The following is a 24,108-nucleotide window of genomic DNA, read 5'->3' as shown; positions in this document are numbered from 1 at the left end:
GTAATGACCGGGGAGGGCTGGGGCCACGGGGAAACCGCGCAGAATCAGAATCCTTAATCGAATCAGAATCCTTTCATCATGAGCACGTCCTGCTACTTTTGTTCCATTATTTCTTAGGGCGAGAGCTTTCAGCTCAGAAGTGAGGGCACAGGATGATGAGGATGATGATGATGATGATGATGCTTGTGTACTGTTTCAACACAAACACAGACACACACACACACAGACCAACTCCCAGCATCAGGCCTCCCTGTAGCCCATGCTTAGTGCTCAACTGTCAGCGTGAGATGTGAGGAGTGGGTGCTATTCTCTGCGTGGGTATTTGCCTTCCACTCGTCAGGAATGAGTCAGGCAAGGGAAAAAATACAAGAAACCAGTTGAAGTCAGTCGAGGCCACTGCAGTCCCGTCACACAGACACACACACACACACTTACACAATTCCAACGCAAACTGGCACAAGCACACAGCGGTCGTCTTGAAAACATTTCAGAGCGTGTTGTCTTCTGGGAATATTCGATTGCGTTCATCAGTGGAGACGGCGTGCAGAGCATTACGGCGTCTTGAGAGCCACTCTCCTCTGGAGGTTGTGTCTGTATACACAGTGGGTGTTGTGAGGGTTGCATACTCAAACCCAGCTGCCTTTGTTTTTGTGGTTTTGTCTGTTCCAGGGTTTTTTTGTGTCTGTGTTTTACTGCTTCCTAAACGGAGAGGTGAGTGGACAGCCTTTCGCCCAAAGCCCTCCATGGCTCGCTCATGTATTTCATTTGAAATGTCAAGTTGAAATGTTAATTGTTTCCTCTATGAAGGTTCAAATGGGTTTCATTAACCCCTGTACATCGCTCTCGAGGCTATACTTACCTTTCACCTTGTTTGATTCAATTATTATTTAATGTTGGCCAACTCATAAAAACAAACCATATCCAACTATATATTATTATTATTATTATTATTAAAAGATTGATTGAAGTTACCCTTTTGCTTTTCCTAGCAAACCGTTAAGTCCCAATGGCCAAGCAGTAAACATGTGTTTTAAGTATTGTTGCATGTACGCATCATAAAATGCATCTGGATCAGGCATAAATAATGATTACTATGATTTTGTTTTGCTTTTGCTTCTCTGTACTTTGTCCAGCTGTGTTTTAGAAACTTGGATGTAGCACTTCCAATTTAACATTCTCTGGTGGTTCTTTGAGCCAAGTCGATAGGTCCCTTTGGATAAAAGCGTCAGTGTGGGAGTGTGTGTGGATGACTGCTGGTTTAAGCAGCCTCCCCAGCCCCCAATCAGTCTGCCTCGGGCCGGGTGAGGCTGCATAAACCAGCCGTCATCCACACACACTCCCACACAGACGTGAACGCACGTCGGGTCTCTTTCAAGTGACATGGTTCTCGGCAGGTGCGCTCCGCCGTGAGGAAGAGGTGGCACCGTTGGCAAGACAACCACGCCCTGCGGGTGCGGGTGGCCCGGGCCATGTCCATCCCCACCTCCCCCAGCCGCATCAGCTTCCACAGCATCAAGCAGACCACGGCCATGTGACCCCAGGGGCCGCGGGGCCACGGGGCCGCCTCCGCCGCTACCACAGGTGGAGCAGGTGGAGGAGGAGGAGGAGGAGGCAGCTGAGGTGGAAACAACGCTGCCACGGAGACACTCACTTTGTGTTTGTCATTGTCGTCGAGTACGGACCATCGATGAGGCGGAAATAAGACTGAAATCCATAAGTCTGACGGGTTCACCCAGTGTGTGATGGCAGACGTATCGGGACCGTTTCCTTCTAATTTATTTCTGAGGGAAGAGGAGCCATGAAGAGTGGCCGGGATGTGGACCCCATGCATTATGCTTGTCGTGTTTCTGTGTATTTATATATCTGGTGTCCGTTTTGAAGAGTACATTGTTTATGTATTTGTGACTTACTTAAAACTGGAACCCATTTCCAAGTATTGCAGATCATAAAGAATGGTATCGTGTCTGGCAACCGGGGCATAGAGTCTGTTCCACCTTCATGAGGACAATTGCTCGGATACAATTAGTGCATGATCATTTTCTGAGGAAAGCCAAGGTGTCTTACAACAGCAGGGGAATCAGCCTGATGAAGATTAGGGCTTTGATTCTCCCAAATCCACATTGTTGTTATCAAAGAGCCCCTTGAGCACACTCGTCATTCGATTGCCTCAATTATAAACAAAGCAGTATGGAGTCTGGAGTTATTCATCCTGTTTCAAAGAATTTCTCTTGCCTTTTTCCAATCTTCCCAAAAAGTTATTGCAACAGGAGTGCCAAGAGTCCCACGATTGTATTGTTCCGTCATTGCTTTTATTCATCCTAATTCACAATGTGAGCATCCTCTCCTAAATCCCCATCTGTTTGTGGACTGTTTGACTCTGACTTGAGTTGGCTTGGATTTAGTTGAACACCCTCTTTAGATCATTAGGACCAGTCCCGTGTGTTTTGTTGTTCTATTCATATCCCCTGGAGGCTGATGAATGAGCCCTTCACAAACCTTTCAATGCCTCCAATCTCCACTATAATTATACCCATTACGTTATGCTAATAATGCACGTCGGGGGTCATTATAATCCCCCCCTTCAACCCAAAGATATGTAAACAGCGTAAACGGAAACGTCGTTGCATGCCCTCTGATACGAAGCAAGCCACAGGCTGATCTTATGTCAAATCAGTTGTGAGCTTTTTCTTTGGTTTGGTTTCCTGCGTGGATTCCTCTCACTGAAGCGCCAGCCGTTGGACCAATGCGTCTGGTCCAAGAGATAAAAACCTTGCTGACAGAGTAGAGCTACGTTTGCCCTTTTCAAAGGCTTGCTCCTGTCAAAACCTCCTGGTCCTGCCCTGGAAATGACCCCTACGAAATAGCCGGCCCCCTCCAGGGCGAACCCTAATTTGGGGATTCGGGGAGTTGACATGGAGCTGGGAAGCCGCCATGGTCTCCCCCTCTCACTGCCAATAGGAGGATGTTCCCTGGATTAGCTCGCCGCGGCGTGCTATGGCTGCTGCTGATAGGAAGCAGCCCAGATAAGCAGGCTGGTTCATGCGTAGCAGAGGTCGGAGCACTGTTGTTGAAATGAGACCAATCTTTCCTCAATGATGAATAAGTGGTGCCAAACAATTCAACAATGTGACAGATGGTAGTAATTCCCATTATGATTGAGTTGCATAAAGTTTGAAAAGTCATGTCATTTGGTTTAAAGACATTTTGTCATCATGAGTGTAATTTGGCAGCGACCTCCCCTGCTCCCAATTTAGCCCTAACATTTTCACAATGATACAATCTTTTCAGAGCCCCAAAATGCGATGTGATTAAGATGCAGAACATATGCCATTCATTCATCCGTCGTTGAACTGCGCAGTTCCATTTTTGTATTGTGTATAAACGTGATGCACGGATGTTTGTGTCGTCGTGCTGTTGGACCAACTCTCTTTTAAAACGTATATTCCAGCTTTGATGATCATTCAATATATATATAAAGAGACCCATACAAGAACATTCTGACTTAGGGAAATACATCAACATCAACACAGGTACAGGGAAACTGACCTGCTGGCCCAGTTTGGGAAATTATTTTTGCATTTATATTATATATATATATATATATATATATATATATATATATATATATATATATATATATCTCTGTTTGAAATCACCAAAGAGTCTAACATGTATTTACTTATCTACAAACATACTTGGATAAAAATACATACTGTTCCGGCTGTGCACTGTACATAGACCATAAGAGCGGGGGCATGATTTATATACCTTTGTTTAAAACTGTGTTTGTAACACTTAACAATAAGGGTACATTAATTAACCGTTATTACCTTGAGTTAATGCAGTATTAATCATTTACTAACAGTTAACTAATGGTCAAGTAATCTTTTACTAATGGTGTTCATATAGTTCTAACATAGAATATATTAAAGTATTATAGTAATATAAAATAAATAATGTATAAATGAATACCTAAGATACCACCATAAGTAAACAAATACTAGAACATTAATGAAGTCATACTTAATTGTAAGGTACTGCTTATTACTGCATTAAATAATGTTCATTCATGGTTGATTACCCTTATCTTAAAGTGTTACCAATGTTTTATATATTGTGTCTGTGACCTGTGATTCAATAAGTTGTCATTGGTGTACTTGTATCCATTTTTATTAAGTTTTATTTTATTTGAATTGAAACGTTTGTGTTTATCCACCCAGGTTGCCTTACAAAGCAAATGTAAATGTACATTTGTAGGTACGAAAAACATGTATCTGTATATTATGTACTGGTCTGTGATCAAATGAGATTTGTACATTCACATGCAAAAAGAAAGATATAATTAAAATCTTATACTTGGTGGTTGGATCCTATAGCCGACAATTTTTAAAACCAAGCCTGGATATGTGTGTTTACTCAATGAACCAAGCATATTGGGTCAGATCGATAAAGTTGGCCGTCGTACTTTCTTGTCATGAATTGCACAAATGGAAAATGCTCGCTTGACGTGCTTCTATGTTTTTGCTCTTTTCCCTGTCTGGAAGCATTACGCGGCATGCCTTCAAAAAGTGTTTACACAGGGCTGATGATTCGATAAAGATTTCTCTTGATGATGATGCTGGACGTCTGGGCTGGGCATCTGAAGGCTTACCGACACTGCGGCATGCAGATGTAACTATCATTATCGTGTTTTATCACTCTGATTAGAATGATTGGCTTATTGTGCGTGGTCTGAGCAGAGTACTGGCCAGCTTATGTAATATGCCTGTAGATTTAGTTCTGTCATGTAACCACGGGGTTGGGCTCGGGTGAAGTGGAGCATGAAATGTATCTGAGGAGGCCCACTCCCCCCTCAGGACACAGGGAGATAAGCAGTTCCTCACAATCCGAGCAGACCCTGATTCAGTTCCAACGACAATTAACGGTTATTAATAACGTGCAGCGTGGCCTCATTTGGCAGACATCTGCAATCTGCTCTCCCTAGTGTGCCCCAAGCTCTCTCTACAGTAGGTCAAGTCAGCACTTAAGAAAATAAGCCACCCTCATCAGGACATTTTTGTTTTGTTGAATAAGTCGTGTCGGAGGCCTATCATATATTCTAGTTAAGACTTTGTGTTTTTTAACCCAGCAACACGGGGCCAGAGATCCTACACAGCTCTGTTAAAGGAGTCGTGCAGTCCGCTGGCTCAATGTATTGCTGTCGTTGTTTATTTGTTGGCAACTTGGGCGTGTCCTGGAAACGACACAATTTGTTTTCCCAGCCCCAGTGGGTCTCTCTGTGAAAAGTATCTCCCTGCTAGCATTGATGTGTTCTCCCTATTTTCGTGGAGGAATACCAAGTGGCAATAGCTACGATTGGGAAAGATAGCTGATGTGCCGAAAGCAGTTATTTGTCAAATGGAAGCCAGGCTAGCCTTGTTGCATTCAACTCCATTTCATTCAACTCCACTTCATTAATCAAAGACATGACAATAATTGTAATTGAAATGAAAAGACAGTTAAATATAACGGTGTAAATATTTTGGCCTTTTCATATCCCTTCCAATATAAAAGCAGTGTGTATGCTCCCAGGGTCCCATGTTCCCAGCATCCCATGTTGCCAGGGCTCTGTTCTGCTAGGTCCTATGTCCCCAGGTCCATAGGACCATGTTCCTATGTTACCAGGTCCTATGTTACCAGGTCCTAACCAGGGTCCTAAGTTCCCATGGTCCTATGTTCTCAGGGTCTATGTTCTCAGGGTCTATGTTCTCATGGTCTATGTTCTCAGGGTCTATGTTCCAGGGTCTATGTTCTCAGGGTCTATGTTTTAGGGTCTATGTTCTCAGGGTCTATGTTCTCAGGGTCTATCTTCCTTGGTCCTATGCTCCAGTGGTCAAGTCAAAATATTTTTTGTCTGAGTTCTCAGAGTCTATGTTCTCGGGGTCTATGTTCCAGGGTCTATGTTCTCAGGGTCTATGTTCCAGGGTCTATGTTCTCAGGGTCTATCTTCCAGGGTCTATGTTCTCAGGGTCTATGTTTTCAGGGTCTATGTTCCAGGGTCTATGTTCTCAGGGTCTATGTTCTCAGGGTCTATCTTCCTTGGTCCTATGCTCCAGTGGTCAAGTCAAAATATTTTTTGTCTATGTTCCAGGGTCTGAGTTCTCAGAGTCTATGTTCTCGGGGTCTATGTTCCAGGGTCTATGTTCTCAGGGTCTATGTTCCAGGGTCTATGTTCTCAGGGTCTATCTTCCAGGGTCTATGTTCTCAGGGTCTATGTTTTCAGGGTCTATGTTCCAGGGTCTATGTTCTCAGGGTCTATGTTCTCAGGGTCTATCTTCCTTGGTCCTATGCTCCAGTCAAAATATTTTATTGTATATATATATTATTAATATATTATTATATTGGAATGATGCTTCATAGCAGCTAGATAAACAGAACAAACAAAGTCCTCTGCGGGTCGATTTCGACCTATTTTTGACGATTTTTTTTGATGATCTTAACAACAGTAAGTTATGGCAGTTTTGTTAAGAATGTGAAGTTGTTCAACCAATGAGGTAAAACAAGTTTTTAAAGTGAAAAGGCCAACATTTACCAGTGAACACAATCGGTACATGCCCCATAGCACAATCTGAGGGTAAAGTAACAATTTCAAAAGATTTGACCATTTTCCTCTGCCTCTATGTTCAACCTCATGCTATGTTCCCTGAATATTCCCATACATGCAAACACCCGTTCAGATTTTCAGATCCAAGTTAACAATAACTGTATGTTCCTATTATAGGCCACATAAATCTGTGAACATAGGGACCCTGGGAAATGACCGGCATGGCAATTCCTTATGTATATGATCTGGGACAAATACTGCATTTCTGACAGAAGAGAAGGGAATGTTAAACGTAGAATTACACATTCAAAAAGCCCTGTTCAGTTTTATCCTCAACAGTCCAACATGTTGCGAATGTTGGCGAATGATTAATGAATGGTGAAACGGAGAGCTAGCATAAGGAAAAATGTATCCTTATTAAAAAAATATTATAAATCTAATAATAATATCCTTAAAAGCATTCTTTGGCCATTTGCCAAAAGAAGGTTTACATGTTCCACATCCTTGGTGCCATTCAGTACTGTTTCTATGCTGCCAGGACCTGGCTTATAGGCAGAGTGGAAAGTATAGTCCTGACCAATCATCGAACAAACCTTAGAGATGCTAAGTTATAAATAACCATTGTTCATCACACCATTCAAGCTTGATCAGTGTAAATGTCAGTTTGGGACATCAGCTTTCATGGCATTTCCCCCAGGATGGCTAGGGGAATGTGGATGTGGACGTAGAATAGGAATACCCCTGAAAAATAAGCACAAAAGGCAACAGTCCCATCGTGATAGCCCTGCTGAAAGCCACACGTTTGAAGGGAAGTAAGGGAAACTCTGAAAAGGCTCTCAGTCACGACACTTCGTCCCTTAATCCTTGGATCTCAGTGGTCCTTTGGTTTAGAAATGAGAGGAAATTATCTTGGGAGACAAGGAAAGTTATACAGGGCAGAAAGCTGAAGGACAAACATAACACCACCAGGGTCACACAAACAATAAATGAAAAGCGGTGCAAACATAAGATGCAAGTGCATACATTGTATTACTGTTATGAGGCTGAATATGGTTCAGCACACTTCTTGTCGTATGTTAACCAATCTGGGTGACGGCACCCCATTCTGAGAACACGGTATCAGCGGGCCTTTTGCAATACAAAGAAATTATATTCACATACATTATGGTATTATTCAGTTTGTGTGTGTGTGTGTGTGTGTGTGTGTGTGTGTGTGTGTGTGTGTGTGTGTGTGTGTGTGTGTGTGTGTGTGTGTGTGTGTCTTCCATAACAATTTAATTACAAGAAAAAGGCAAAATATTGGAAAATGTGATTGGTAAGTCCTAGAATATTTATATTACATGTCTAACATGAGCATCTATTTAAGCTCTTGAACTAACTGTTGAAATTATGGCATACAGGATTTAATTAAAAAATGTCCAACCCTGGGGCTTCCCAGTGGTGCACCGGGAAGAGCGCGTACCATATAAGGCTCAGTCCTGATGGCAGCGACCCGGGTTCAATAACTGCACGTGGTCCTTTGCTGCATGTCCGTCCCTCTATCTCCGATACTTTCCTAACTATCTTACTCTAGCAAAAAATCGAATAAATAACAATGTCCAACCTAAAGAAATAGCGCCCTCTACTTGCAGAAGAAAGTAATCACTAATAAACAAGCCTTAAACTGATTTGGGAGTTAACGCCACCACTCTTCCAAAACATACCTGTTGTCTCAATAGTTGAATGGATTCATTCGTTAAGATGATTTGATTATTTATCCAATTGACAGGCATCCGTGAAATGTTGTTTAAATATGGACATCCAGCACTAGTAGATTATAGAGAGTGGTAAAGTGTTCTTTACCACAGGCACACTTTGTTCCTCATTAACTGGGAGGAAGAAAACCTTTAGCCTGTTTTTTATATAATCCATAACACTGTTTGTCCGTTTGTTTTGTGATGTGTCTAAACATTCTACGCATTAACATTCATCATGTCGGACTCATTTCGGTGGTCTCCCTGGACATGAGGGCCTACTCATGTCCAGATGCAGAACCGCTCCTCTAGTGATCTTAGAATGTCATATCAAAGGGTATAGCACCCTCTGCTGGATGACCTGTGAACTGCTTCAACTTTACTCCTGTACTGTCAAAAAGCATCTTAAAGAATTGTTGGAAAACGAATCCTTTATTTCCGAATTTAATTAGGTTACAATATGAACAAGGTTTATGTGCAACAAATGTATACTGTTTCTTGCCTCCAAGTTGGGCACTCAATCAAGACAAACAACATTGAAAAGTCCCTTGTAACGCAATTTGCATAAGTGAAGACTGGGAGATAGAATTGGATGTATACATCGATTCCGGCCTTCTGAAGTCATCATTTTCTGATGGAAGATAAGAGGGTAAGGAGGGGGACGGTAAGACACTTTGTGTGACCTTAAAAGTCACAAATCTTAAAAAATCTCAGAATACGTTTTTGAGTTAATGTTGAGGAGAAGTTCCCTCACCTTAAGACGCCATGATGTGTTTGACAAAGGCCTCGTAGTTGATGCAGCCGTTGGCGTCCTCCTGGTTCTGCATCAGCTGCTCCACCTCGTCCTCCTTCAGCTTCTCACCTTCGGCCCACATGGGAGAACAACGTTCACTTAGATTGAGACATAGCCCTACTTTATTATTGACAGATAAAAAAAATAAAAAAAGTATATATGAATCGCAAAATAATAACTAAGAAATAAGTAAATAAAAAAAACAATAATAATCACTGAGGAATACCAAAAGTATGTTTAATTTCATTTTTTAAAGAGTTGAGAAGTGAACGCTTCACAGATATATTGACAAAAAGTGTCTCAGACATGATGAATCCCAAAAATGTTCCTCAGTCGCTTGCGACAACAACAGAACAGTCGACGAAACACTGCTGTGTAAACGTGCAGGAGTAAGCCTAAGGGAAATATCCAGCTAATGTCTAGGTATGGTCAGTGGCGTGCCCGGTCCGATGCACACCTCCCCATTACACTGTTGTCATCACCGCATTTATGTTTAATTTTTCATCATCTGCAATTGATGTGTGGCACCTCTTCAAAGGGAAACCTACTCACCCATTACTGAGAGAACGTGTCTGAGCTCAGCGCCCATGACTGTACCGTTGCCCTCCTTGTCGAACACCCTCAGACCCTCAACAAAGTCCTCATACGTCCCGCTGTCCTTCCCTTTACAGAAGTGCTGGTGGATAGGCAGGAACTCGTCAAAGTTCAGCATCTTGGTTTGCATTTCTGAAGAGAAAGTGTTGTCATAAATATTTGGCCTGTTAAGCCCTTTCAAACTAATGGTGATTAAGGGCATTAAAAATAAAATTGAATTGAATGGAATACAGATGCACACTGTTGTCATTATCATTTGTTGTTTTGGTGTTACTATTGTTATTATTGACTTATTCAAATCCTTTTTTGTATTCAATCTATTCATTACATGTGTGCAGAGGACGGACACAACAAAGAATTCAATGAGGACATATATTGGGCTCCATAATTACCTTCTGGCTTGGGCTTTCCTAGAACGTACATGATCTCCTTGTTGGTTGGGTTTTGACCAAGGGCTCTGGTGAGGTCGCCGCACTGTGCGTAAGTTATCTTCATTTCATTGGCGGGTGTTCTGTCGAACAACTGGAAGGCATCTTTGAAATCTGACAGGAAAAGAAACCGAGCCAAGAAACGGTGAATAATGCATCCTATGAACTCCCTGCATCCCTTTTGAATTTTTGTTCATTCGTTTTTTGTGCTGATGAGACGGTTACATTAGGTCAAATTAATGTAACTGCCAACAAAAAACAAAAACAACATTAAATTGCCTTGGTGTGTTTCTTTCTTATCTATAATCGATTGATCTTGGACATTTTCGGACAGAAATGGATTGGCGCTGGTCCTTGCTGAGAATAACAAGCTCTTCTATCCCTCTATAAATAGCTGGCGGCCAATACACTGGACCCACTGGGACCACTGGGACAACAAGCCCAAACGTACCTTCAATTTGCTCAGGGGTGAACTCCAACTGAGGGGGAGGCAAAGCACATGAAACCATTAGCGTTGTTCTGGAGCTCTAAGACAAACGCCAAGAAGAAGGAATTCAGGCAGTGACACATAAATCAAGGAAAACAGAAACAAGGAAAAGGAGAGGGGAAACCCGTTCTTAACGACCTGTGGCCCTTATTAAAAACCCAGAGCTTTCTAAACGGCCCCCCCCACCGGTCCCGGAGCACACTAAGATTCCAGCGACTCAAGTTTCTCTGCGCTCATTCGAGGAATCTGCATTCCTCTCCTCTGCTTTGTTCTGTGGTAACCTTGAGTCCCAGTACAACAGCCTCTTCTCCCCACACCGCTAGACAACAGGCAGGGCGCTGTCTGACTCTCTCTTTTATTAAAGCAAAGACGGGGTCATGAAGGGGTGTAATTAGAAAGCGGACCAACGGTGGTCCGCGCTGTGAAGGCCTCTTAAGATCAACTAGGTGTGATATGTCTAAAAATATGATATATGATATAAGGTAGGCCTTAAACCACTACTACTACTATGGCTATTATTATATTATTATTATAATAATGCTATATATAGCCTAATTATACAAAGTTCCTTTAAACATTGAACTATGAAGATAAAGCTTTTGCATTTTTATTAAATTGTTATCAAAAGACAAAGTAGGTCCAAATAAACTGTAGGAGTGGAATAGATTTATCTTTATATGCATCATTAGAAATCCTAAAAACAAATCCCCATTTAGACTTGGATAAACATAAGCCAAGTTGATTATCACTGAATATGTTGATGTTGGATTCCTGACCACATCTCAAACCAGCCCTCTTGTCTCAGCACGGCAACACACCCAAGACCGCTATAAAAACAGTACAAATATTATCACAACACTTATCTACACACGGTTAAAAATGGTTCATGTTGGTTTTAATTATCCGCCTCTCTTTTCCCTTCTCCTAAGCAGTTCTCCCGCAGCAGACATGGTGGGTGGTCTCCAATTCTCAGACATAATGAAAATCATATTTTGTGGTTGTAACCTCGCTGCTTCAGAACATGGCTGCTCCCCTAAACCAAGCCGATGTCTAGACAAAGGACGCCAAGTCAGCAGAAGACCGGTTTTCCATGATGTTCCGTCTTAGCTACTATGCTATAGTTAGTAAGCCATAGCTTTACACTGAACAAGACTGACACAAACCAGAACACATTTAACACATGACAAATTAGTTGCAAGAATAGTAACAGGGATCCATTTACATAAAGTTATTATTGACCTATTCAGCTACGTATGCACATATTAAGCAAAACTATGCATGAAATGTTTTCATCCAAATCTAATCGAAATAAACTTCCTTTATTTTAGTTGAACGTGTTTGTGATGACGTTACCTCGGGTTTACCAATACTTCTGCCTGCATGCACTGTTGTGTTTATGTCACATGGTGTCCCTGGTGCTCTGTAAGAGACATGCATCACAGCATGTGCACCGCATTCACACGTCTAATCTCTAAATCGAAAGGGATTTCTGATTTTCTTTGGTTATTGCAATAATAGAATTAGAACACCTTTATTTTGCAATACAACACGATTAGGTCAACAGAAGAACACACCCAACTTGTGATCAATAGTTCCAAGTTTTCTATCGGTTATTTACCTTCACTGATGCAGCGTCAAACACTGGCGTCTTGGGGCGCTCGGGCTCAGGCTTAGGAGCTTCCACCGGCTTGGGCTCTTCCTTCTTCTTTGGCGCCATTGCGAGGGTCTTTCAAGAGTGAGGATAGGACGAATTAACACCGCCGAAGGGTTTCGCACGCTATGGTGGAAAGTAGCCCCTTTGGCTGGCGGGGCCCATTTATCTACTGTGCCACCACAGGTGTCATCTCCCAGCCCGCACACCGGCGCGTGACCTCCAGGGCCCGCCAACAATAGGCCAAGCACTATAAAAGGCGATGCCTTTGTGATTCTATTTAAGACAAAGGAGCGCGAATGTTGGCCTGCGTGATTAGGAGTGGGACATCAGAGACGCAAACCGCGGAGTAAATCCCCCCCCCCCCCCCAGGAGCCTGAAACCTTCTTAGAGTCAATGGAGAGACCTTGAGTGACCTCACACACACACACACACACACACACACACACACACACACACACACACACACACACACACACACACACACACACACACACATACACACACGCACACCCCTTGTTTGCCAATTGAGTGAAGTGGAGGTCAGGGGGTTGCGGGCAATGATGTCATGACGACCAGACTTGAGATTCAGCTGTTGAGATGAGCCTATCACACGACGACAATAAGCAGCCATAATGCGCAACGAGGTCTTCTCCTTCAGATTTGCAAAAATATGTTTATTTTGATCTGTCAATGACAATTTGTTTTTGATGTTAATACTTATATGATAATAATATAGCTACAGCTGCTTGTCAACATGATGCTGTAAAAAAAGAAATATGTAAATATATACATACAAAATGTATCATATGTAGTAGTTTATTTGTGTAACTTTGTATAAATTGTATTTAGGCCTATGTGAAACATTCAACAATTAGAAAAGGTAATCGAATGATCCTTTGAAAAGGGTGTGTAGATGAACCAGATAAACAATATACAATTTCAACCACTTTCAATTACCTAACCTTATCAAGATAAGTAAAATTGGCTGGTTTAACAGGTCTTTATCTTGAAATAAATTCTTGCATGCATTTACATGCATCGTTAACCAACATGCAAGGTGTGTGACCAGGCATCCACTAATGCCATGATATCCGGCAGCTGATTAGAATCTGGACCTAGCAGCTTTTAACTGTATCACCTCACTACTGCACAGCCACTCCTTAACATAATCATTTAGGTTGAGTCTGGAGTCTTTCAACTTTGACACATTAAACTATGCAAATGAACGCGTATGCAGGCAGGTTGCGGTCTTCAAACTGCCTGCTATGATTAGAACAGTAATGATGCTTTTACTAGCAGTACAGTGAGTAATATTGACTGGAAAACCATTTTACAGGTTGACAGTTGACCATTATGGTTTTGGATTAGGAGTTGGATTGAGTCCTTTTATTTTGGAAAGGCATGATGGTGGTAGTATGCGAAGGTGTCTGACCTCCAGTGAAAAGGGGCTATGTTCAATCCCCCGTGACCATTCTACAGCCTACTCGTGGGCAAGGCCTGACCTCTGACCTGTGAGGCATTATCCTAGGAATGAGGACTTTTAAACCTTGTAGTGGAGGCTAGACCCAGAGATTTGGCTTAGAGATGGTTTCCATCTATAGGACAATAGGACAATGATGCACACCAAGGTCACCACTGTCACCATGGGAAATATCAACTACACACACTTGGATATAGGGTTTAACCTTGTAAGGATGTTTTCTTGGCCATGGTCATGTATAGAATCATCTCTCATCAACTTTCAGGTCAATGGAACGATAATTACAGATTCAATCAATTGCAAGTGGTGAAACTCAGCCCTCCCGAGGTCAGCAAGAGTTAAGACAGTTTGAAAAAGCAATGATTGCTTGTAACCTGAATAGTTGAAAACATACAACAACAACACAAAAATAACACAACATAGAGAAAATTGCAGCACATACAAAAGCCCAAAGCTGATGTGCAGAATAATGGTCTTGAACCATGCCTACTAATCAGATCACCGTATGCCGGGGTCATTAAATTAGAAGTGGCTGCTTTTTGATCCTTATTAGGCCAAACCCACACATGACCGGTTTTGTCTGGGCCCCGGCGCACGCCCGCCCACTTAGAGCAAATAAATACAATCGGAACAGAGGAAGAAAAAATGACAAAAGGGTAGAAAGGGGGACCCCTCTAGAGATTTTATCTGGGAATCGCCGTTGCCAGCTCAGAACAACAATCCCCCGTCATGATCCACCGCGGGGCGTCACAGGAGCCGTCCCAGAGCTGCACTGCCTGCTATTTCTGTACCGGCCTGTTGTTTCTTCTGGCATGTCTCTTGGAAACACTTCAGCGTTCTACAATGCCAATTGTTGTACGGGCCCTGCAGGTGACCTTCAGCTGCATGGCTGCGCTGTGCAGTGCACTTTTATTTTAGAAGTGGGCCCGGCCCAGTGCTCAGTACTGGTTGCATCCGGTCCAGACCACTGGTCGAGACTGGGTGGTTCAGTGGAATTATGTCCATGAGGCTCTTCTGCCTTTATGAGCTTTTACCCTGGGAGGAGCTGCTGAACCTCTCACATTCATTGGATGGTCTTAGCCGTGTGTTGTACTTTTATCACGTGTCTTAACCTGTATGAATGGGGAGGAAGGTTTAGTCTCAGGGATGTCTGGTGAATCAAGTTTTATGTCTGCCACTATATAAATTGATAAATCAAGCTGTGGTGAGTGACCATTCAAATAATTGCAGTTCTGCAATTAAATAATTAGACATGGAGAATTAATATTCATATTTATATCATATAATTGTATTACAATAATTTAAGAATGATCTAACAGTTTGAATTGATTATGGAAAATCATATCAAAACAAGTGTACCGTTCTGGCAGATACATTAATATTCATACTTCTCTTGATTACCTCTCCGTGGCGTTGTGGTGCCACTGCAAACGTTATTTTAGGCGTCTGATGACTAGTTCATTGTCATCATTTTGCTAATCCAAGAGGCGGCCACAAACTCTTTCTTTTGAACTACTCTTTTGATGAGAATTTTTTATCCAAATTTGAATTATTTACCGTAACACTACTATGTGTGTGTGTGTGTGTGTGTGCGTGTGCGTGTGCGTGTGCGTGTGCGTGTGCGTGTGCGTGCGTGCGTGTGTGTGTGTGTGTGTGTGTGTGTGTGTGTGTGTGTGTGCGTGTGCGTGCGTGAGTGCGTGAATTACTGTGTTCATGAGCAGCGTTTGCTATGTTACTATTTGCTTAAAAGTCGGCCCTAAAACTAATTCAGTTTGACCGCATGGGAAACATGTAGCATTATTCTAATGATAATAAAGGCTTAGCTTGATAAATTAGCTGCCAACCCGCCCTTAGTCACACTTCCATGAACATTTCAACAACAAAATAATTGATTCAACATCAAAGTTGGGCCCTACAGTATATAAGCTTTCTTAGTTGTAATTGTGCCTGACAGTTCTACATTAGGTGATTTACTATGTTACTACCTATAGATCGGCATTATCTTTTTCCTTTCATGCTTTGTAACGATGTTTCACAATGCATGCAACCCAGGTTGGTTAGACCAATGTAGAACAACTAATTGGTCTAACCCACAACAAAGGTTCAATTACAGTGTTTGTCTGAACAACAACCGTATATCAGGCAGTGGCTAAGACAATCAATTGGTGAATGCAATGTCTGTGAGCATCACCAGCCGGCAAACTACAGTACCCTCCCCCGGTAACACATAACACATTTGGTCTGGAAATCCTGAAGGGCCTACATGCCTGAACCATTCCACGGTTATCGACGGTTATGGATCGCATTCCTCCAACCTGTTGGACAGTTTTTGTAACGGTGAAATTTGTGTGCTCAGGGCAGCTGCACCAATTACGGCCTTCCTCTTGAGGAGTGAGGCTTTTGATTGGGGCCACCGTATCTTAATGAGTAGCAGCGCGACCCCCCCTTCACTCAACTGCTCGGCGAAAAACTGGTTGAAACAGGATGACAGCGTGTCTATCTAATGATGTGCACACATTTCCTAGGTAATCAAGCCCAATTTTTCGGTGAATACTCAAGTGCACTATACGATTTAGCTCTCATTTAGCAGATTTTAGCCAAAGTGACCAACGTTGTTTTTAGATGCAGGTAGTGGTTCGGGCATCTTGCTCAGGGATGCCTACAAGTTCCTAGGGTGTGGATATTAGGCATCATACCCAGTACCTTACGGCTCGGAGTCAAAGCTATAGCCACTGCTACCAATATCCTGCCCCCACTATCAGACATGTTTTTTATATATGTCAGTCAGCACACTTTTAAATTGTGTCTATAAGTCAGTGTGACCAAGCACGGTAGAAATACAGATGTTGCATTTGCACGATTGTGTGCAATGTGAAGGACATCAGATTAAATTCAATATGATTATATGGTCCTCCAGAGAGGAAATCTACTGGCCCCAGTCTACATCACAACAGTGTGCCGGTGTCCCTCTCCTCCCTTGTTACTGACCTAGGCTGCCCCTGAGTCTGATCGATCTGACATTGTTTTTATTTGTTTTAAGACCACCTTTCCCTGTACACAAGACCTGAAACAGCTTATAGACTACAGCCATCTAGGTTTCAAACGCATGTTTGATAAAATGTTTATTGTTTCCTCCAACTAAATCATTGTGGGGCAATTATTTCCATTGATATTGAAAAGCATCTGGCTTGTTCCTTGCGCCTATCAACTCCCTTAAGCGGTCCGGTTCTTTGCTTTTTTTGACAGGGAAAGGATAATTATAGAAACATGTTTTCCCAATAGATCTGCCATGGATTTCTCTCCCTGTCTGTTCGATCTACTAATTGATGTGGAAGCAACACATTAGCAATACCTTGATTTGCGAGCCAATCAGATCCTTAATCAGTAACCCCAAACAGCCAATCAAAGGCAATTTAAACATCCCGAAGAAAATAAATGTCATGTCTCTAAGGCAAGCTATTTAAATCAAGGCTGATGTGTTAAAAAACTGAAATAATTAAAAAATGACAAAAGCCTTTGCAGATAATTTAAAAAGGAAAAAAATGATATGCTGTATTTAAAGAAAAATGGCAGCAGCTTCCATTGATGAACAGGGTGACTATGGTTACTATGGCTATATGATGAAGCCACACTTGAGCGTGAGTGCCACCCACAATCTGGGAGCCCGACGAAGTCCCTTCATTTTCCAGTCTCCAGACATGCACCTCTGGGAGGGTTGAGTGGTCGAGCTGTCAAGACAATAAGCGGCGTCTTGGTATGTGATTGATTTGACCTTCATTCCAACCAGAGTTCCTCTTGGATGTTATAACCGTTGTTCTCTAGTCCTGTGGGAAATTGGACACCATTTAAAATGTATGATGTTTTTTTGTGTGAAGTTACAATAGAAAAACATAACAGATAGTCAAGCACGTTTGCCACTGCTCTACTATCTCTGTTCGACCTGGATAGAAAACATCACCAAGTACGACATTCTTTTGGCCCCTGTTTTCTCCGTCTGTGTTAATAGAAAATTAACACAGATAGCCATCAGGGGATAGCCATCAGTTTCCACATGCTCAGAAATTGCTTTCTTAACCATTGGTGGTCCACTGACTGATTGCAATCACACTATTGATATAACATAGCTGACTAGAAAACACACAAACAAACACACAAACACACACACACACCCACACACATACACACACAATCACACTCACACACACATACACACATACACAATCACAATCAATCAAACACTCACTCACACACCTTACTATTTAAGAAGACTGCATTAAAAGATACAAACTATATAATGCACGTTGAGAACATATGGATTTCGTTTTTTTTATGTTGATGGTGTTGCATTGATGACTAAACTTGTCGCGCCTGAAAAATGTATAATAATAAACAGTATAAATATCGCTACAGGGGCATAACAGCCACTGTATTCTAACTGAATCCATTTGAATCAAACTGCTACGCGTCCAGTAGTAGCTCTGACATTCAGCAGGTGCGTGCAGACTTGAGGTGGATGCTAATCATTGCAGAAGGAAGTGAATCATCAGAAGCACAGCAGTTCTATGACCAATAGGATGGAAAGGCTCCTGACCTGGGTCATAGGACCAAGAACAGGGAAAAAGGGATATCACTACCTATCATTTCATATAATTGTGTTGCAATGCTGTGACTTACAATGACTTCATCTTTGGAGGATGGATAGCAAGACAGACGGATGGAAGGAAAGACAGACAGACATAATACTCATACATCTTAAAAAGATTAAACTCCCTGCTAAACAGTGTGCTCCACAGTATTCTGATAGCCTGCGGAGACTCAAGCGATACGTTGTCCAACACATGCAACACGTTGTCATTGACACTCATCATGCTGTTTGAGTCCCACTGTTTCATACACACGGACACATATGGTTAATTTCCCTCTCCCCGGGAAACAGGGACATTGGGAGATTAGATAAAAGGATGTGACAGGTTGAAAGGTGGTTCTTTCATGATGTCAGTTGTTGAAAGGCAGAAGGTATAGTAAAGTGAGAAATCAGACTAAGAAATGTAATTGGTTCATGTTTTTCCATTGATTGTCGTTCAAAGGGCTTTAGGTCTTTCATAAAAGCACTGTATAAATGATTTTTGTCGTGCCCACTAAGATACAATTCCATGAATTGAGATTCATGGAAGATCTTACCGATAAAAGTTATGGGTTGTTATGCAATAACTGAGTAAAATCGTACCAGCAGGCTCTCCAGCCCTCATTGTTTTAACTTTTGTTATCTTTTAAGAGATTGTACATCTTTAGCCTTTAGTTGCCTGGGCACAGGTTGGAAAACACGAGGAAGCACAAAGACACGTTCCAATGTGATTTGAAATGACATCGTCCATGCTGTTTTGACGACACAAAGGGAGGACTTTGACGTTATGGTGACGTCCTTTCTTCCCTTTTCTTCTAAAAATTGCCAAGCATTTACTCTCCATGTGTCAGAAACATATGGTGGGCGATCGCTCTGGAATTGAAGCCCCCTCCGTTCGCATGTATTATAGATATGTTGGCTCAATGTAAATCAGCAGTCTGTCACAATGGGCTGCAAAGGCAGTTGTACAAAGTAAACGAGCATCTCACTAAGTTAGTAAGAAAGTAAGTGATAAAAGACGCTGTTTTAGAAGTCAGTTAAGTTTGGTGTTTTGTGTATTTGTTACTCCTTGTGCAGTTCAATACAATTTGCTTCCCTCATGCAACGTGAAATTGTCCAATTTCTAAGACAATAGCACATACTGTATACTCTAAAGATCCCAGTTGGTCAACTATTTAAGCTACACCAATCAATATTTTCCAGAAAGAAAGCCCCTAACCCTACCCTTTTTATAAATCCTGTTATGAACACACTAGCCAACAGTACAGCAAGCAAACTCAGTTATGGCTACACCAACCACACAACAGAGAAAGTGAATAATCTGTCAAACCTAATACAGAACTTATACCCTTCTGTATGTATGCAGTCTGGAAAACAGAAGTCCACTAGCACCAAGGTCTGTTCATATCTCAGCAAGGCTCAACAGCTGAATTCTCGGGGTTTACAGATTCAGACGTTCCCCGTTCGACAACGTTCAGGAAGTTCACCGCCTTCGACCATAGATGAGCAACATACACTGTCAGACATGGCTCTCTGCGGTAGCAGCTCTGCTCTAAGGTCGGAGTCACCGATAACCTCTTAATTTAGAGAAACAGGAGCTATCTTGCTGTAAATAATGGGCACACAGCCACGACTCAGGTCAATACTGAGGATCCCAAGCATTTGTGGAGGGAATTGTATCTGTTGACAGCATTATTTTTGCTTTGTTGCTTTAAGCTCTGTTAATACTAATGGCCACAATTTATAAATCCCAATGTAACCAGTAGTATCAGTAAGTATGTTGATATATCCAGTAATGCACAACTCAGCCTTTTTTATAGTCATTCCAAGAAAGTATTAATTCTTGAAATAGTTGAATGGAAACTAAATATAAGTGTGCAGCAGCTTGATGCACTTGAATTTACAATCTATTGTGGTATATGCTTGTGGCTTGTTTCTAATTCTCTCTCTTATTTTCTACTAATTGGTATTGCTCTGTATTCGTAATTGTGTATCGGCACTTTGGTGTTTTAATATTTTCTAACTTATTAATTAATTAATTATTTAATCCTTAATTAAAAAAGGGTTAGTAATAAAACTTATAGAATGAGATCTTTTCAACTAAAACTATAATAAAAACGACAAGGAAACCCTTAACATAAAAATTGAAACTAAACAGAACTGAGATAAAACCTAGAAATACAATAAAAATAGCAACTTGTTGAAAGAAAAATAATAAAAACAAAAAACACATTTGTACATAAGTTGATACAAACATACACACACACATACACACACGCACTCACGCACGCACGCACGCACGCACGCACGCACGCACGCACGCACGCACGCACGCACGCGCGCACACACACACACACACACACACACACACACACATACACACACACACACACACACACACACACACACACACACACACACACACTTACACACACACACACACACATACATCCATACATCCATACATCCATACATCCATCCATCCATCCATCCATACATACATACATACATACATACATACATACATACATACATACATACATACATACATACATACATACATACATGCATGCATGCATGCATGCATACATACATAAACATTCATGCATACAGATATGCATACAAAACCCACACATATACATATTTTGGTTAAAGAATCACCGTTATAATTGTACTAATATTATTGGACTGTTACCCCATTGCTCTGCCTCGGAATGATGCAACATTGCTTTTTTCAGCATTTGCTAAGAGGTCATAGAGCCTGAAGTGATCTGTCCGATAGATTGGATGCTTGTTAGATGTGAATAATCAATATCAATTCAGCCAGTGAACACATCTTTATATTGTTTTCCGAAATCTTCCAAAGATCTTTATTTGAATGCCCTTGTCATTATGTTGCAAAAACCCAATTTCCAGCAGTGATTGATGAAATAGCATTATTGTTATTGTTATATCCATTGCATTCCACTCAGTTGCATATTACAGTTGATACTTTGGATTAGCATGCCTATGCCCATTGCCCAGGTGCCAACAGCTGTGTGAGTTACTTTTTTCAATATATTCCTTTGAAAAGGTGGAGTTTCAACTTGTTTAATGTAATTATCTTAGTGTTGCTATAGTCTAAGGAGAAAACGGATACATCGATCAGTTATTGCCTTAGTCGGTGCATTATACCGATTTTAAATGTTTCCAGCATTATTTTAAAGCATGCATTCGTCAGAATATGGCGACAACCAAATAGAGGACTGCTGTGTTTGGAGATCTTCTGTCCTACGCATTTGTGCCAGCCAGATGCAAATCTGACATGTTGTTAAAAAAGTTTGGCAAGCAAAGCCCCTGCGAAATTTTGAATGTAAAGTTTGTTTTTTGGGGGGGGGGGGGGGGGGGGGGGGGGGGAGAGAAAATATGTCATTTCGACTCGTGGTTTAATCCAACGTAAGAGGGTGTAGACCAATCGGAGCCCTACGCTCCACCCTACCTGTCTCCTTCCTCCCCTTTTCCACCCGCGCGGTCAGAAGGGAGCACGAGCCGCTGCCGTCCACATCTGGAGACGCTTTCTCTCCTCAACTAACTTAAGTTAACTTCCAATAAGCTCTGCACAGGAATAGGACTCGTTTGTGAAGTAGCTTTTTTTTGTGCTTCAAGGTATATTTGGCTACCCTTAATAGTAAGTAGTGATTCTTAAATCTAATCTGGCCGTATTCCGGACTCCCTGCGTTAGCTTCAGCAGTATGAATAAACAGTGAGTGTGACTCGGAGGGTTCATAGCCTACGTTGTGTAGCGAAGTGTAAACTTTGTTGTTGTCCTGCCAAAAGCTGTTTAATACGCTAACTTCACGATGCTCTGAGATACCACAAAGCGAGCCGTGGGCAAAGTAAATGTCTTGAGTTGACCAGGACGAACTGAGAGTGCCATAGTCCCAACGTTTCTGATTCATTCAGGTTTCTACTAGAACAACGTGTTATGTGTTCTCCACATTTCCACTTCTTATTTGTTACTATCTGCAGCATATGAGACTCTGTTCAACAACTTGCTGCTAAATAGTCCATCCCATCGCTGATGGGGACATGAACCGTATGGACTCCTGTCTCCGATCCGTGATGGAGTGATGGCGTTTTATTTCCCAGCATTGACACAACATTTGGACAAAAAAAAGTCATTTCGGAGCTAAAGGCTGGGATATGGCACACAACGAGGCTCCATACTGAAGTGTTTAAGTTAGACCGAGGGGAAATTTAAAAGCCCTAAAAATACAGCGCTGTTTTTTCCCCCTACAAAGAATCATTTGAACTTCCCACCGCAGACCGAGAGCGACATAAATAGTTCTGACATGTGGATGTAATTTCAGAAGAAGAAAAAAAGAGACAGATGCAGAGAAATAGAGTGAGCACAATCTGAGGGTATAGATTAGAGGGGGGAAATTTGAGGGCCAAAGTAGAGATTATAGAGTTATGATTTCACAAGCCACTATCGGCATCAAGAGGCCAGATGCAGGGGACATGCCTCGTGCCAGTCTGAAGATAGTTAAGTAGATTCATTCGTTTTGATCTCGCCACCATCGCCGTTTGTTTTGAGCCCTGAATCGACTGTTGGAGTTCACAGTAGAGCCTCAAGTCAGGCATGGGATCCAATCTCCTGCTCCACAATTTGGACTTTCTGCTCATCTCACTACTCGGCAGTATATGTCTGGTAAGTAATGTCCTGGCATATTGATAAAAAAAAATTTGGTGAAAGGGTGGAAAAGGCAATTATTTGCTTAATGCTGGGCATTATTGTCAATATGTTATTATTATGCATTATTGATTGTGTACATGGGGTCACAAGGTTTATTATGTACAATGTTCAAGTCCCGTGTGTATTGCTGCCAACACACGAATACTATGAAGAAGATCTGTTATATTGCCTTTGATATCGCAATCAGGCTCCCCACAGCTATAGTCTATGCATGGTCCCAGTTTGCTTACACTCTGACCCTGTGGTCTTCTAGAGTGATTCACACAGCATCATCAATGAAACTTAAGGTACTACTATACTGTTACTGTCCCCCTCTTGTTCCCTGGAGAGAGTGCATTACTATACATAGCCCAAACAATTAGCCTAATGATGTGTGTAAATGCATGCTTTCCAATGAAACACACACACACACACACACACACACACACACACACACACACACACACACACACACACACACACACACACACACACACACACACACACTCAAAGTGAACACAACGTGAACATGTTGGATCTTCCAAGCCCCACCTCCTTCTCACCTTTATTAATATTTTATCCACACCGTGTGTCACATTAGTAGCATCATCCACAAGGCTGCTCCTGCTCTGCACACACAGAGGTTTCGAGCAGCCAGAAAGAGTGAGAGCAGTGCCCCAATGGTTGTGTGTGTTTTGGATCAGGCTCTCTGCATTCAACAGGCAGTGCGCCCAAGCTCTGAGGTACAGAGCCGTTTCCCCATGATGTGGTCCATCAGTGTGCCGCAATGGACCTCTAGGCTCATAGGCACATTGGTTTGGATGGCAGAGGAAAACAATTATGGCCCTAGCTGTGTATTTATAGCCGATTCAACACTCACATATTGAAGGCTGTGTTTGTTCATTCGCTTGATCTGTTTTTAGTAGTTCAGTGTTTGGTTTGTTTAGTTGAGCAGTCCCCAACACCCTTACACAATGCCGACAAAGGACTCATGGCCCGACCATAAGAGAAACTTTTG

The 24,108-nt window shown here is 41.9% G+C and overlaps 3 protein-coding genes across 3 annotated transcripts in view; 2 read left to right on the top strand and 1 right to left on the bottom strand.

The window, feature by feature from the left end:
• Window positions 1-4,392, top strand: part of LOC132463255 (corticotropin-releasing factor receptor 2) — a 35,179-nt gene extending 30,787 nt beyond the window's left edge. Inside the window, exons 11-12 of the mRNA XM_060059287.1 lie at window positions 670-711; window positions 1,395-4,392. Of these exons, the coding sequence (XP_059915270.1) occupies window positions 670-711; window positions 1,395-1,535 (183 nt within the window). The 3' untranslated portion in view covers window positions 1,536-4,392. The remainder of the gene's footprint in view (window positions 1-669; window positions 712-1,394) is intronic.
• Window positions 4,393-8,729: 4,337 nt separating this feature from the next.
• myl13 (myosin, light chain 13) lies at window positions 8,730-12,426 on the bottom strand. Its single transcript, XM_060059284.1, has 6 exons — window positions 12,237-12,426; window positions 10,583-10,610; window positions 10,096-10,245; window positions 9,662-9,835; window positions 9,071-9,178; window positions 8,730-8,947 (listed from the first exon to the last, which is right to left on the bottom strand). The coding sequence occupies exons 1-5, from the start codon at window positions 12,333-12,335 to the stop codon at window positions 9,072-9,074; spliced, it is 558 nt and encodes a 185-aa protein (XP_059915267.1). The 5' UTR covers window positions 12,336-12,426; the 3' UTR covers window positions 8,730-8,947; window position 9,071.
• Window positions 12,427-21,885: 9,459 nt separating this feature from the next.
• pth1r (parathyroid hormone 1 receptor) overlaps window positions 21,886-24,108 on the top strand; it is a 40,020-nt gene continuing 37,797 nt past the window's right edge. Inside the window, exon 1 of the mRNA XM_060059285.1 lies at window positions 21,886-23,066. Coding sequence (XP_059915268.1) covers window positions 22,998-23,066 — 69 coding nt within the window. The 5' untranslated portion in view covers window positions 21,886-22,997. The remainder of the gene's footprint in view (window positions 23,067-24,108) is intronic.

The sequence above is a fragment of the Gadus macrocephalus genome, chromosome 8 (assembly GCF_031168955.1).
Source record: "Gadus macrocephalus chromosome 8, ASM3116895v1".
NCBI lineage: Eukaryota > Metazoa > Chordata > Actinopteri > Gadiformes > Gadidae > Gadus > Gadus macrocephalus.
Note: the sequence above shows the minus strand (reverse complement) of the source record. Positions and strands in the feature narration are given on the sequence as shown.